The sequence below is a fragment of the Procambarus clarkii genome, chromosome 75, assembly GCF_040958095.1.
Source record: "Procambarus clarkii isolate CNS0578487 chromosome 75, FALCON_Pclarkii_2.0, whole genome shotgun sequence".
NCBI lineage: Eukaryota > Metazoa > Arthropoda > Malacostraca > Decapoda > Cambaridae > Procambarus > Procambarus clarkii.
The window spans coordinates 17,519,068-17,535,330 of NC_091224.1; the positions used below are offsets into that span (position 1 = coordinate 17,519,068).

Sequence of the window (16,263 nt, forward strand, 5' to 3'; positions counted from 1 at the left end):
ACATATATTCATATGACAAATTTGTATTCTGGCTGCAGCCTCTTAGTTACAGAGACGCTGATACTGTGTAGGAAAAACAGTTACAGTGATGAAGAGACAGGTAGCCAGGTGTGAGTAACCCATTACCATGTACGTCCTCTAACAAAGAACGTCGCATGTCGATCGTATGCGTTACACAAGGCTAACAATTGTCGTATTTGAAAATGGAAGCCGTTTGCGAAAGTGACGTACTGTCCCGTTTTCTGTTTTGGGTCCTCTGGTAAGTTAGGGTAAGGGTACTTTCAATTGACCGTTTTCTTGACGTTTGGAAACCTTAGGAGGACAGGCTGGTGTGTGTGTGGTCGCATTGAGAATGTGTTGTGGGGGGGGGGGGATTTTGGGATGATGTATGTGTGTGGGGGAGGGAGGAGATCGGGATGATGTATGTGGAAGGGAAAGGGGGAGGGAGGAGAGAGAGAGGGAGATAGTGTAACTGGGGGAGATGGGAAAGGTGTGTTTGTTAGGGGATAGGAGGATAGTGTGTGGGGTGATGATAGGAAAAGTGTATGCGGGGCAGACACGTAGTGTGTGTGGAGGGGGGGGGGGAGAAGGGGAGGGTGTGGAGGGGGTAGACAGGAGGATGGGGTTTTGCTGGGATATCGGAAGGGTGAGTGGGGGGTAAGGGGATGGGGTTTTCAGTGAACACCCCACGGGAGACATCTCCCGTCACGCAGGGTGCAGTCGCACCTCCACAAATCTCCAGTATCAGCTCTTGATACTGGTAATGGCTGATAAGGGCCACCACTTACGGGCTATTTATGCCCGTGCAACATTTTGGGTGGCTTAATCTTCATTAATCAATTAGTGAACCCCCAGAACACATTGAAGATCAGTGATCCAAACGAATTCTTTATGAATGTTATATCAACATCGAACCATATACCAGCTGTCACCCCTTACCCCACTGGGCTTCATGGTAGCCATAGACTGCTGGTCCATGCACTCTGCACCAGGCCCCAGACTCTTGGAATCCTATAATTCATCAAGACGTACAAAATCCACAATCACAGGCCATGAACATCTTTTGTAGATGGAGCCTAGATACTCGCTTATCCCTGAGATACTTAAAACAGCGGAGATCGCACAACTTCACAAAAGAGGTAGTAAAGCAGATGCAAAAAACTATACACCAATAGCTCTTTTTCCCCACATCATAAAAGTGTTTGAAAGAGTGCTAAGAACCACTAAAATTACAAATCACATGGAATCACAACCTCTACATAACCCCTGGCAACAAGGGTTCAGAACAGGGCGCTTCTAGCTCTCGCCATTGCTAGATCACTCTGACATGGCCTTAAGCGGTATGGGAGACAGGGGAAACGTAGATGTAATATATACAGATTTCGCAAAAGCTTTCGACAAATGTAACCATGTGGTTATTTCGCAACAACGTAGCTCAAAGGGAATTATTGACAAGTGGGGAGATGGATCTTTAACTTCCTAACGAACGGAACCCAGAGTGTAATAGTCAACAAAGTAATATCGGTACTTTTTCTCATCCTCATATCAGTCACAGACAAGGATATACACTACAGTGCTGTATCATCATTTTCAAGTGTCATTTTTCATAAATTTTTCGTCTAGAATTTTCTTGCGAGTAGACAATATAGAAGACACTACAAACCTCCATTCTGATGTTAATTGGGTCTTTCAATGCGCTACAGATAACAATAATGTGTTTAATGAAGATAAATTTCAGCTCCTGCGCTAGGGAAAATAGGGAAACCATCTATAAAACGCGGTCAAGTCAAGCTATAAAACGAAATAGCAGTTTAAATGATCTAGGAATAATTATGTCCTCCGACATAATTACTTTATAAACACAATAAAGTAGCTGTCACAACTGCAAAAAAATGACAGGTTGGATAACAAGAACCTTTCGAACAAGGGATGCTATACAATGATGATGCTGTGGGAACCGACCTGTGAGATTTATATTTATTTAATTTATATGAATTTATATTTACGTTAATTTATATACTTCGATAGCAATTTGTATAATGATAAGTGGACTGTATTTCTGCAATAATCTCACAAATCGATCCTCTACACATTAGGGGGGGTTATTAAATTAATATATATGCAGCCAATCAAACTACAGTATTAACTACATACATTGAAAAGGTTCCTTATCTTATAGTACAGCAGGTTAGTCCACCAGGTATAACTAGGGTGTAGACACCAAATTATCCTCTTTGAGGTAGCTTCCATCACCCAGTAACTGGTGCACAAAGTCTTCCTCCTCGTCTTGACCTGTCAAAAGGGCGCTAGCTGTGAAGCCAGATTCTATATATGACAAGCTATATCAGAGAAAACTGTACATGGAACATTAAAGACCTGGCTTAATTACCTTTAGTATGAGGCGATTTCGCGTTCTAACCGGCTAACCCTACCCAATGACATTAATGGCCACTAATGATAGATAATGGGTTTCGGAAAGAACACTTAACTTGAATTTGTAGACAGCGTGTTGATAATGGTACACCTTTAGTTTCCATAACACTACGTCCAAGTAAATTTAACAGGAGCCGAATTTGCTCCCGTGTGAGCCTCTGGTCTAGTATAAACAATGGCTGCCCTCCTTCCTCACTCTCACGCCTGGCTTACATTGTCCACATGTCAGAAAGTGATAGAAGGGTCACATTTACTCTACTTTAATATTGATAATTAAGTTAATTTATATAAGATGTTTTTATGATGGTAAAGACCAAAGACTAATGTATTTAAGAACAATTCCCAGCAGAATAGCTGGTGAATTATAATAGTATGTGGTGATGATATCCCGTTTTCTTTAGATGGTAATTCCACTACAAGTTACGTTTTCTATGGGTAACTTGTTGGTAATACAGCTATTATCTGTATGATTATTAAATGGTGTCGGATTTTCCGACAGATGCTTTTCAAGACAATGTTACTCTCTAGGGTAGAATATTGTTGCATACTAACAGCCTCATTCAAAGCTGGAGAAATTGCAGACCCAGAGACCAAAGATCCAATACAGCTAGAATCCACTCTATAATAACATATCAAACTTATTGAGACTGATTAAAATTTCTAAATCTGTATTTTCTAGGGAGCAGGCAAGAGAGGTTCCTGTTAATTTACACGGGGAAAATATTAGAGGGACTGTTTTTCGAATCTGCACATGGAAATAACATCACATGAAACCAACTCGTGCAAATAAGATCAATCAGTTCATTTTCCCATTGATATAAATATCACTTTAGTGTGATATCTCTCTGATTATATATTACAAGTGTTATACTCTACATGCTCAAAGTTTAGTAGTAAAAGTGTGGAGACTTTAACAGTGAGAAAAAGTTGCAACATATGATTGATTATATGACTATGAAAAAGTTTTTCTGGTGTGAGAATTTTCCGATGAGAGGGCGGACACTTCACAGTTCTTTGGGGTTACACAATACAGTAATTACAGCCTTCAGGGTTACAAGTTTATAAAGACCATAACAGTGTGTGTCAGCATAGTGGCGACACCAGCTGTTGTTACAATGGTAGCAGCTGTGATTGGTCCAATCTTTACTATGGTGTTTACAATCGTTACTATGCTGTTTACAATCGTTACTATGGTGTTTACAATCGTTACTATGGTGTTTACAATCGTTACCTCAGGATGATGGATGAGGTGGGAAGTGTTGGAAATTTCCAACAGTTATTCTCATCCCTAATACAATAGGATGTATTTCCTGTATTAGGCTTCATACTCATTTACTAATCCTTAGTACAATGGGATATATTTCCTATACTAAGTGTCATAATTAACTCACACTACTAATTCGTAGTTTAGTATCACAGAATTCATTGCATTAGGATGTGGAACATCTTGTAATTTCTCCTAGAATTGTGCAGTGTTGCTTCAGCCACCCACGGAGAATAAATTTCCACATATCTGTAGATCTAATAGAAGTTCAACCATTTACTTTCCTTTATTAGGGCTAATTATTTAGGTTTACCTCATTTAGTATACAAAAGTTTACTGGAATTCCTTTACCCAGCTTGATCGCTGTTCTAGTTAATAAATCTAAATAAAGTTAATAATCTAAAAGCATTTCCACCTCCAAAGGATTCTCGTTTTATTTGTGCAGTCTACATTAACTGACCTGCACGGTGAGAATCAAACATCACCACATCAAGTGTTTAATCAAAATATAAAGAGTATTCATAAACACTTCCTTCCCTAGTTAGCTTTAATGATGAAATATAATTTATGCTCGGGCCCCCTACTGGGAGTTATGCGCATGCGCGACTTTGGGGAAGGAAGGAGGACTCTCGCCATTTTCGATCAACTGGCAGTACGGTGTTCCGAAGCGGTTCCTACAAATCTTACAATCTAGAAGGCATCCGTACATCCTCGGACGTCAGAATGAGGGCGCAGCTTACCAGAATCCCGGACACCAGTTCGGCAGGCATTTTTACCTTGTTCAGTTGTTAATTTGTGGCTCAGATGATAAGAAATATAGGTACCATGTCGTAACGCTGCAGGCGATAAAATAAACCCCAATGTAAGTGCTGTTTACTCCCCTCCAAATATTTAGATATTGCATTTATGTATGTGAATACTAATTTGGAGTGGAAATTATGGAATCTAATTATTGCAGCCTGGTGCAACACCAATGAGGAAGCGTGTGACTGTCATATATTCACGTGTTCCTAGGATCACTATCCCAAGCTGTTTCCAGACTATTGTACAGATTGGACTCCACCTACGTCCATCTGTCACAGCTGAGATTTAATCAGTTTTCATTGTAGATAGAATTTAATTATTGAGAATCAAGCATTTCTAATCATCGCATATTAATCAAGATACATGATTTGAATTTTAATATGCAGTAGTATTTCTTGCATTACATTTTATTTATCATTGTGTGTGCATATTATCATTATTATTATCACATAATATATGTTACACACATAGACTAACCTCATAGAAGACCCCCCCCCCCCTAAAAAAAAAAAGTGTCATGGGAAGCTGGTTCTAGCATGCATACAATTTACAGTCATTGCTTAATAGAATATAATTACATATAATCATAGAGATCCATAAGTCACTGGTTCTCTCATTGAACAATGCATTCTGGTCATGCGAGCTATCTTAGATTTATTCATTGTTTTGCATTTATAGAATTACACACTTTATTAGTATTAAACTAGAGCCAGATTTCCCCACAGGAAGTGTGTTAGGTGCTGGCATCAGGGTGATGGATGATGTGGGAGGTGTATTAGGTGCTGGCGTCTGGGTGATGGATGATGTGGGTAGTGTATTAGGTGCTGGCGTCTGAGTGATGGATGATGTGGGTAGTGTATTAGGTGCTGGCATCAGGGTGATGGATGATGTGGGAAGTGTATTAGGTGGTGGCGTTAGGGTGATGGATGATGTGGGTAGTGTATTAGGTGCTGGCATCAGGGTGATGGATGATGTGGGAAGTGTATTCGGTGGTGGCGTTAGGGTGATGGATGATGTGGGTAGTGTATTAGGTGCTGGCATCAGGGTGATGGATGATGTGGGAAGTGTATTAGGTGCTGGCGTCTGGGTGATGGATGATGTGGGAACTGTATTAGGTGCTGGCGTCAGGGTGATGGATGATGTGGGTAGTGTATTAGGTGCTGGCGTCTGGGTGATGGATGATGTGGGAAGTGTATTAGGTGCTGGCGTCTGGGTGATGGATGATGTGGGAAGTGTATTAGGTGCTGGCGTCTGGGTGATGGATGATGTGGGAAGTGTATTAGGTGCTGGCGTCTGGGTGATGGATGATGTGGGAAGTGTATTAGGTGCTGGCGTCTGGGTGATGGATGATGTGGGTATTGTATTAGGGGCTGGCGTCAGGGTGATGGATGATGTGGGTAGTGTATTAGGTGCTGGCGTCAGGGTGATGGATGATGTGGGAAGTGTATTAGGTGCTGGCGTCTGGGTGATGGATGATGTGGGAACTGTATTAGGTGCTGGCGTCAGGGTGATGGATGATGTGGGTAGTGTATTAGGTGCTGGCGTCTGGGTGATGGATGATGTGGGTAGTGTATTAGGTGCTGGCGTCAGGGTGATGGATGATGTGGGTAGTGTATTAGGTGCTGGCGTCTGGGTGATGGATGATGTGGGAAGTGTACTAGGTGCTGGCGTCTGGGTGATGGATGATGTGGGAAGTGTATTAGGTGCTGGCGTTAGGGTGATGGATGAGGTGGGAAGAGCAGGAGTCAAAGGTAGACACGATAAGGGCTAATATTGGGAAGCGGTCGGCAAAACAAACAGGAAACTGCGTGAAAAAAAGTAAATAGCCCAGTCGATAGATCTTCGTCCTCTCACGCTTGGGGCCGGCGGTTAGAGTCTCCTACAGCCCCAGGAGAATGGAAGAGGTTGTCAGAGTTGCGGTGAGTAATTTTTAACATGTTATTGGTTGAGGTGAAGCGTTAGCAACACAGGGAAGCACTCTCCAGCCCCCTTCATCAGAGGGTATAGCCCCCTTCGCCTCCCTAATATACCTCCAAAGAACATCTCCTGATGTTTCCGCCCATTTTCATCAACACTCAGGCTGCCTCCGAAGATGCTAAGTTGTGCCTTAGCGTAACGCATCAGGAACATTAAGTGATGAACGTTAAGTGATTCAGTGAAATATATTAGGTTTTGAAGGCTAAATTAATATTTTTTTTTTTTTTTTACCAAGTGGAGCACATCATTTAAAAATTATTTATGGAGATGATCACGCATCTACTTTGCTCAGCTGTGGCTTGTTCCGCGGGTCAATAGCTCTCTTTCCTAACTATCGTTTACCTGGATTGGTCAAGAATCTTGGGTTGTTCAGTTTGCGTCTATTGTTGTGAGTTCTCTTGTGTGTTCTTGTTCTCTCTCACGTGTTGTTATATCATAGATCGCATTTATATCCGCTCTTTTTTATATAAATATATATAACCTCTCATCCATGTAAAAGAAGAGTCGTGTTATCCTTTACTCTTTGTTTTTTCTGGAAGGGAGGGAATTATCAAGAGAAAGCGGCAAGCCATTACGACTATATAGTACTGGGAAGGGGGTCAGGATTAGGATTTGGGATGGGACGGGAAGGAAAGGAATGGTGCCCAACTACTTGGACAGTCGGGGGATTGAACCTCGACCTGCATGAAGCGAGACCGTATGGCTCTATCGTCCATCCCGAGTGGTTGGACTCGTCTTTCTGGAGAATGGAAACTTTAGCTCGTTTAATCTCCCAATCGAAGGAAAGCTTCTTATTACCACAATTAAGTTTATCATAATAATGTTCGCGCGTTTACGTGCGTGTATGTCCACTCTAAGGTACGCCCACCAGGGTACGCCCACCAGGGTACGCCCACCAGGGCACGCCCCCCAGGACACGCCCCCCAGGGCACCAACACCAGGGCACGCCCACCAGGACACGCCCCCCAGGGCACGCCCACCAGGGCACGTCCCCCAGGACACGCCCACCAGGGCACGCCCACTAAGGCACGCCCACCAGGGCACGCCCATGTGTAATCCTATTAAGGCTGAACCAAACACGGACAAGATAAAGCTCGAGAATAACGTTAAAATGTCTTGTTACTGAAGCATCTGGGAATAAATCCCAGCATCCCATGCATCTTATCCCGTGCTCCTGTCAACCTCTATCAGGGGCGTCTTACGACGAGTGTATTTCTTATCAATATGTTTCTCGCCCAGTTCGTGCATCTTGTATTCCACAACAGAGGTCACAGGGAGGAGTCCTGGACCACAACACTTACAACACACTCCCACAACAGAGGTCACAGGTGACAGTCCTGGACCACAACACTTACAACACACTCCCACAACAGAGGTCACACTTGACAGTCTGGAGCCACAACAGTTACAACACTCCCCCACAACAGAGGTCACAGGTGACAGTCCTGGACCACAACACTTACAACACTCTCCCACAACAGAGGTCACAGGTGACAGTCCTGGACCACAACAGTTACAACACTCTCCCACAACAGAGGTCACAGGGGGGAGTCCTGGGCCACAACACTTACAACACTCTCCCACAACAGAGGACACAGGTGACAGTCCTGGACCACAACACTTACAACACTCTCCCACAACAGAGGTCACAGGGGGGAGTCCTGGGCCACAACACTTACAACACTCTCCCACAACAGAGGACACAGGTGACAGTCCTGGACCACAACACTTACAACACTCTCCCACAACAGAGGTCACAGGGGGGAGTCCTGGACCACAACACTTACAACACACTCCCACAACAGAGGACACAGGTGACAGTCCTGGACCACAACACTTACAACACTCTCCCACAACAGAGGTCACAGGGGGGAGTCCTGGACCACAACACTTACAACACTCTCCCACAACAGAGGACACAGGTGACAGTCCTGGACCACAACACTTACAACACTCTCCCACAACAGAGGTCACAGGTGACAGTCCTGGACCACAACACTTACAACACTCTCCCACAACAGAGGTCACAGGGGGGAGTCCTGGGCCACAACACTTACAACACTCTCCCACAACAGAGGACACAGGTGACAGTCCTGGACCACAACACTTACAACACTCTCCCACAACAGAGGTCACAGGGGGGAGTCCTGGACCACAACACTTACAACACTCTCCCACAACAGAGGACACAGGTGACAGTCCTGGACCACAACACTTACAACACTCTCCCACAACAGAGGTCACAGGTGACAGTCCTGGACCACAACACTTACAACACTCTCCCACAACAGAGGTCACAGGGGGGAGTCCTGGACCACAACACTTACAACACTCTCCCACAACAGAGGACACAGGTGACAGTCCTGGACCACAACACTTACAACACTCTCCCACAACAGAGGTCACAGGTGACAGTCTGGAGCCACAACACTTACAACACTCTCCCACAACAGAGGTCATAGGTGACAGTCTGGACCACAACACTTACAACACTCTCCCACAACAGAGGTCACAGGGGGGAGTCCTGAGGACACACAACTTACCACACAATTCCACTCAGATTTACTCCATTTCTGCTCTCAGTTTTTTTAATAATCAAGCTTTAAAACCAAATAAAAAAACAATGAATCTTTAAAACTGATTTAGTGACCAATGAGGAACAATCCTGCAAGGCACCAACGCATGAAACATACAAATAAAGACAAAATGATTAGTTTAATTCCAATTTTCCAAAGGCGAGCTAATTTTAACACAGTTGCAGAAAATATATAATTTACGTCAAAGAATTATGTAAATACTGGTTTAGAAAAATTGCTGTATAATTTATGTAACAAAGTATCGAGGAGCATAAAAAGTGTGATGGATTGATTGGAAGAGAATGTTAGACAAATGTGTGAATGAGTTTAGGTGAAAATAAATGGGTAGCTGCGTCGTATTGGTCAATACACTTTCTGCAGGTCGAGTTATTCAAAAATTTCTTATGTAATTCAGTAATCACCAATTGTCCTAATCTGATATACTGACGACCTAATTTTGAATTATCTTGTTACTAATAGGGGACACCAATAGGGGGCATAAATAGTAGGAACACCAATTTCATGTGGCCAATTTATACGTCCCAAATAACCAGCAGCAATTTCTAATCACCAGATCACCGATAATTAGAAATCATTTAATCATAATTAAACGTCAGACTTTTATCATAAAAGAGATCAACATTTCAATGTTTCCAGACCCCCTAAAAACATATTTTTTTAAAGTTATCTATTAGTTCATCATAATTTTATTTCATCAAAGTTGATATCAAACAAAACGAGTAAGCAATCGCAGTGAGGAGTCTCCTTGTTTACAATTGTCAATTTACAATTAACAATAAGAGCTCATAATTGGCTCCACTCTCGCTTTCCATAAAAAAAAAATAGTTTTTAATCTAAATTTTTACCGTGAATGGGACTGTGAAATGCTATGTGAATCAGGTGATTTCTGTGGCAAACTGTTTTTTTGGGATGTTCATAGTTTATTTATTTCTCGTTAGTATTCTTTGTGTAATTTAGATTTTACTGTAATTTATTTAAATAAATTGTCTAATATCTTGAAGTAATTCATGTATTATTTTATAATGATTGAAGACTGTTGTATCAGAACTTTGTCTATACTTTCTGGTCACAGGATTTGTGCTATGCAGTGTAGTTTTGCTACTTTTTTGTCTATATTCTTAAGTTGTTACTTTTATCTATATCTTTTAAACTAATAATTTTGTCTAGATATTCAAATCGTATTATTTTTATATCCACTCTAATCGCTTATCTGAAAAAAATGAAAAAAATAGGGGTTTTACATGAAGAAAAACGAAGTAGCTAGGAAACTTGTAATAGATCCTGGGAAACAGAGTCCTGGTGCCAGATTCACGAAGCAGTTACGCAAGTACTTACGAACGTGTACATCTTTCCACAATCTTTGACGGCTTTGGTTACATTTATTAAACAGTTTACAAGCATGAAAACTTCCCAATCAACTGTTGTTATTGTTATAAACAGCCTCTTGGTGCTTTGGAGCTCATTAACTGTTTAATAATAAAAAAAAACGTTAAAGATTGAGAAAAGATGTACAGGTTCGTAAGTGCTTGCGTAACTGCTTCGTGAATCTGGCCACAGATCTCAATGCAGTATGTTAGACGTATATAGAATCAGTGAAACAATGGCCCTTGATAACAAGAATGACGCAAGTTTGTGTAATGTTTCTAAGAGGGGGGGGGGGGTGGAAGAGGGGGAAGATAGGGATCGAGAGGTGGGGCTAGGTAAAGAGGGGGAAGTGGGGGGGTGGGGGGGTGGGAGAGACCCGGGCGCAGGCGCTTACTCGTTCTTAATTCATCTATGATAAAATAATTTGAAAATGGGTGGGATTGAACTCGCGTCTCTGAACTTCCCACAATCACACATTACCAACAGTACCATGAAGAGGTAAAAAGCTACTCAACCGCACAACTCATCCTAACGATACTAATTATCTCAACAAATTACTCAAACCTATAAAACTAAACTGTTCTATCCCAATTAATTCACGTTTTGCATTACACTGTAAAAAAAGAGGTGCATGCGTAATTTTTGTAATTGTTTATGTCTCCCTATTATAGAAAATGGATATTATTCACCACCAACTTCGCTTTGGTCATTGTCACAGACAGTTTAAGATGGACGTCTTGGAGGAACCTGAAGACCGCGTCTTATTAAACAATATGCCGCAGGTGAGCACCCGGCAGGTACCTGAAGGTACCTTATAGACATCTCTATACTGTCTGACACTAAGGTCAACCCAACGGTTCAGGCGGAATATTAACCATGTTCTATAGACTAGGGGGCACAGACAGTCAGAAATAACACTTACTACCCAGGAACAGTAACTGAGGTAGTTTGTGTTATTGAAATTGACTAATGGGGGTACTCTGAAAATAGGAACGTAACTAAGAACGTAATTAATGTGTCCACTTAATAAATAAACAAATCCTAGGCTTATTATTTCCTATCTTAGGCTTAATATAATGCATGTATGTGCTATCACTTGCCCTAAGAATTTGTATTTTTTTTTTTACTTCTCTCGTTCACTTTACAAAATTATTAGCTCAAAACGTGAAATTATTGGCTGCATCAGATCATTAGACCAAATAGTTCTTATAAGTTCTATAATTTTTAAATTGGTTGTAACTTGAAATACCATCAGACACGGAGCTCGGAAGGCACCAGCTGATAGCTTAATGTTTTATAATAATAATAATACTAATATTTTATTTAGGAAAAGTACATACATAGATGCAGAGTTACAAACATTCTGATTATTTATAGGGAGAGCTAGTACATACAAATACCTAAAGCCACTAATACGCATAGCGTTTCGGGCACTAATGTGTTGATTTCTAGCTGACGTTGAGAAGAAAAACTGTGTTTTGCTTTATGTTAAACAAATATACTCAGTGTACTCAATAGAAATGGTGATACATGGATGACACACCGGGTATCATGAGAGATACGGGATCACGAGGCTTTTCCAAGCATCGGTTATGAATCGATGGGGGATCTGATTATAAATATTTCCTGCCCTTCATTGGCCAACAGGTTACAAGTATAATTGGCTCTAGTCTCATTCTCTAAAGTATATTCCACAGAGCAGTGTAATAAATATTATACAGTTAATAATGTGTTGACACTTTCATTTAGAAAGTAGAAAAATACATTTTAAAAGTGAAAAAAAATGCAGCTTGAAGCATATTTAATGAAAGTTGTAGGAAACGCTTTAGAAAGTGTCTCTAAAGTTTACATTAAAACTTTCTATAGAAAGTTTCCTCTCCTCACAAGATGTAAAGTAACCATTATCACATTAGGCTCGAGCAAACGGTATTAGAATTCGTTCCGCCATTAACAGCAGCAAACTTGAATTCTAAAAAAAAAAAAAAAAAAAAGAGAAAGCAATTAGGTAAAGAGATTCGATCCCCCTTCTGAGGACTCGTTTCACGCTCAGTCCGCCTCGCCCCTTTATGAAAGCTGCCGCCGTGGGTCCCCGCGGGGCGTGAAGCGAGCCTCCAGGGCACAACACCCTCCTACTGCTTAATATTTTTGAGTGTTGATGAGATGAAATATATTCATATTCATCACTGTGATTTGCCTCCAATGTATTGTTAGGAGGTTTAACAGGTTTTCTCTCTCGGGGTAGTTGGTCTTGGAGGTACTGGCACCTCCCTTATTAGTTTATACTGTATTGTGTTCTTTTTATTGTACTGTTGGTATTATTAGAGTATTATCCCTGAAGGCTGGGGTAGGTGTTCTTGTACCTCGTGGAACAGTTCTTATGTAGGATGGTCTAGTGTTCTTGTACCAGGTCGAACAGTTTTCATGTAGGATTGTTCAGTGTTCTTGTACCGCGTGGAACAGTTCTCATCCTGGATGGTCCAGTGTTCTTGTTCCACGTTGAACAGTATATCATGTAGGATGGTACAATGTTCTTGTACCACATGGAACAGTTATCATGTAGGATGGTCCAGTGTTCTTGTTCCACGTTGAACAGTTCTCATGTAGGATGGTCCAGTGTTCTTGTTCCACGTTGAACAGTTCTCATGTAGGATGGTACAATGTTCTTGTACCACATGGAACAGTTATCATGTAGGATGGTACAATGTTCTTGTACCACATGGAACAGTTCTCATGTAGGATGGTACAATGTTCTTGTACCACATGGAACAGTTATCATGTAGGATGGTCCAGTGTTCCTGTACCACGTGGAACAGTTATCATGTAGGATGGTCCAGTGTTCCTGCACTTCTCTGGTACAATTGGTGTCCGTAGCGTGAAGACTTATCAAAAGATTTCCAGCACGACAAGGGTATATAATATACCATCAAGTGGTACATATGAATTGTATATATTTAAACTGTGCATACAACTAGTACATATATGTACTAGTTGTATATAGTTGGAGATAGGATTTGACGTTATCAAGAAAAATGAGGATCGGTGTCATCCCTGACATGATCTACCATGAAAGGCTGGTGTCGCCCCTGACATGACCCCCCCCATGAAGGGCTCATGTCACCCCTGACATGACCCCCCTATGAAGGGCTCGTGTCACCCCTGACGTGACACACCATGAAGGGCTCGTGTCACCCCTGACATGATCCACCATGAGAGGAGAGAGCCGTGAAAGAATAACGCGAAAATAATACGATATACCACTGAACTGAAGACAGTTACACATTACTAAATAATTGCACTATGTATTTTAAAGGAAAGTCCCGTAACGATTAGGAAGCCCAGGTATGTAATTTTATGTCATATTATGAAATCGCTTGAATGTTCTTGTAGCACAGGCAGTAATCTGTTTAGAAATTAGCTTCACTGAGGTGAGGTTAGACGAGATGACGTGAGGTTATGCTAGGTGAGGTTAGGTGAGGCTAGGGAAGGTTAGGTTAGGTGAGGTTAGGGAAGGTTAGGTTAGGTGAGGTTAGGTGAGGTTAGGGAAGGTTAGGTTAGGTTAGGTTAGGTTAGGTGAGGTTAGGGAAGGTTAGGTTAGGTTAGATGAGGTTAGGTGAGGTTAGGTTATGTTAGGTGAGGTGAGGTAAAGTTAGGGAAGGCTAGGTTAGGTTAGGTTAGATGAGGTTAGGTGAGGTTAGGTTATGTTAGGTGAGGTGAGGTAAAGTTAGGGAAGGTTAGGTTAGGTTAGGTTAGGTTAGATGAGGTTAGGTGAGGTTAGGTTATGTTAGGTGAGGTGAGGTAAAGTTAGGGAAGGTTAGGTTAGGTTAGGTTAGGTTAGATGAGGTTAGGTGAGGTTAGGTTATGTTAGGTGAGGTGAGGTAAAGTTACGGAAGGTGAGGTAAAGTTACGGAAGGTTAGGTTAGGTTAGATGAGGTTAGGTGAGGTTAGGTTATGTTAGGTGAGGTAAAGTTAGGGAAAGTTAGGGAAGGTTAGGTTAGGTTAGGTTAGATGAGGTTAGGTGAGGTTAGGTTATGTTAGGTGAGGTGAGGTAAAGTTAGGGAAGGTTAGGTTAGGTTCACCGAGGTTAGGGACAGCGAACTGTTGACATCTCTGAAGTGTATTATATTAATATGAATCTTCAAGGGGGGGGGGGGCTAGATACACCAAGGATCAGGGCCGTTGTTCAAGCCATCATGAGCCCAAGACGTAGTGTTCGAGATCTAGAATCAAGGAACAACTTGGGTAAGGATTAGAGGCGTTGCTTAGCGCACCATCACCCCCAAACGTAGCGGTCCTACTGTGCACTTAGCCTTATGCTCCCGAACGTTCAAGAGCTACTGTGCATCTAGTATAATGCTCAGAAACGTTCAAGAGCTACTGTACACCTAACATTATGATCAGGAACGTTCAAGAGCTACTGTGCACTTAGCCTTATGATCAGGAACGTTCAGGAGGTACTGTGCACTTAGCCTTAGTCTCAGGAACGTTCAAGAGGTACTGTGTACCTAGCATTATGCTCACGAACGTTCAAGAGCTACTGTGAACTTAACCTTATGCTCAGGAACGTTCAAGAGGTACTGTGCACATAGCATTATGCTCAGGAACGTTCAAGAGCTACTGTGCACCTAGCATTATGCTCAGGAACGTTCAAGAGCTACTGTGCACCTAGCATTATGCTCAGGAACGTTCAAGAGCTACTGTGCACCTAGCATTATGCTCAGAAACGTTCAAGAGCTACTGTGCACCTATCATTATGCTCAGAAACGTTCAAGAGCTAATGTGCACCTAGCATTATGCTCAGAAACGTTCAAGAGCTACTGTGCACCTAGCATTATGCTCAGGAACATTCAAGAGCTACTGTGCATCTATTATTATGCTCAGAAACGTTCAAGAGCTACTGTGCACCTAGCATTATGCTCAGAAACGAAGCCTCTCAACATTCGGCCAAACATGAACACACAAGATTGAACAAACCATCATGAACTCATCTGACGTGTCCAAGTAATGTTCAATGCCTCGATAAATATGAACACTGAGAGCACTCATCACGATCCAGCAATAGGGACATATAAGCGTAATTAACCATTAATTGATGAGCTAAATGATTTGATTTTGCATTGCACTAGTAATCAAAGCCGCAAATCGCATTTTTACGAGGCCAGACCATTTTGCTGTGTGGAATACCTCTGAAGCAGACTTATTTTTGCAACAGGAGTGATGTGTCCTGAGTGGAGTACCTCTGAAGCAGACTTGTTTTTGCAACAGGAGTGATGTGTTCTGAGTGGAGTACCTCTGAAGCAGACTTATTTTTGCAATAAGAGTGATGTGTCCTGGGTGGAGTGCCTCTGACGCAGACTTATTTTTGCAACAGGAGTGATGTGTCCTGGGAGGAGTACCTCTGAAGCAGACTTATTTTTGCAACAGGAGTGATGTGTTCTGGGTGGAGTACCTCTGAAGCAGACTTATTTTTGCAATAGTGTCGGGTGAGGTGGCTTTGAATACCTGATTTACCTCTTTAAGGCATAGTGCACATGCTGGTAAATTGCCTGAGGTAATTGAGAGAGAACAAGATAGGTTAAAGCTTCACCCAAATGCATTATTTGTTGAATTCCAAAGCAGCCATTGACAGACTCGGTGTCACGTGACCTTAAAATATTCAAGGTCGCATTCCTTTTATACCGGACTACGGAATGTAAAGCTCGGGTTTAAAGCTGCCACGCCACCGGCTGCATTCCGGTGCGTGGCCGGATAACGCGGTTATATGTGCGTGGTTCAATAGGAAGGCCGGATAGCACAGCTACGTGCCTGACTCAAGGAGGAGACCGG

At 42.1% G+C, this 16,263-nt stretch overlaps 2 protein-coding genes across 2 annotated transcripts in view; both read left to right on the top strand.

Annotated features, from left to right (window-relative positions):
• Positions 1-5,339: 5,339 nt before the first annotated feature.
• On the top strand, positions 5,340-6,272 carry LOC138357030 (buccalin-like). The gene has a single exon (XM_069313566.1). It carries the CDS (start codon positions 5,340-5,342, stop codon positions 6,270-6,272), a length of 933 nt encoding a protein of 310 aa, XP_069169667.1.
• Positions 6,273-6,396: 124 nt separating this feature from the next.
• Positions 6,397-16,263, top strand: part of LOC123771817 (variant surface antigen E-like) — a 23,582-nt gene continuing 13,715 nt past the window's right edge. Inside the window, exons 1-2 of the mRNA XM_045764543.2 lie at positions 6,397-6,420; positions 11,112-11,222. Of these exons, the coding sequence (XP_045620499.2) occupies positions 6,397-6,420; positions 11,112-11,222 (135 nt within the window). The remainder of the gene's footprint in view (positions 6,421-11,111; positions 11,223-16,263) is intronic.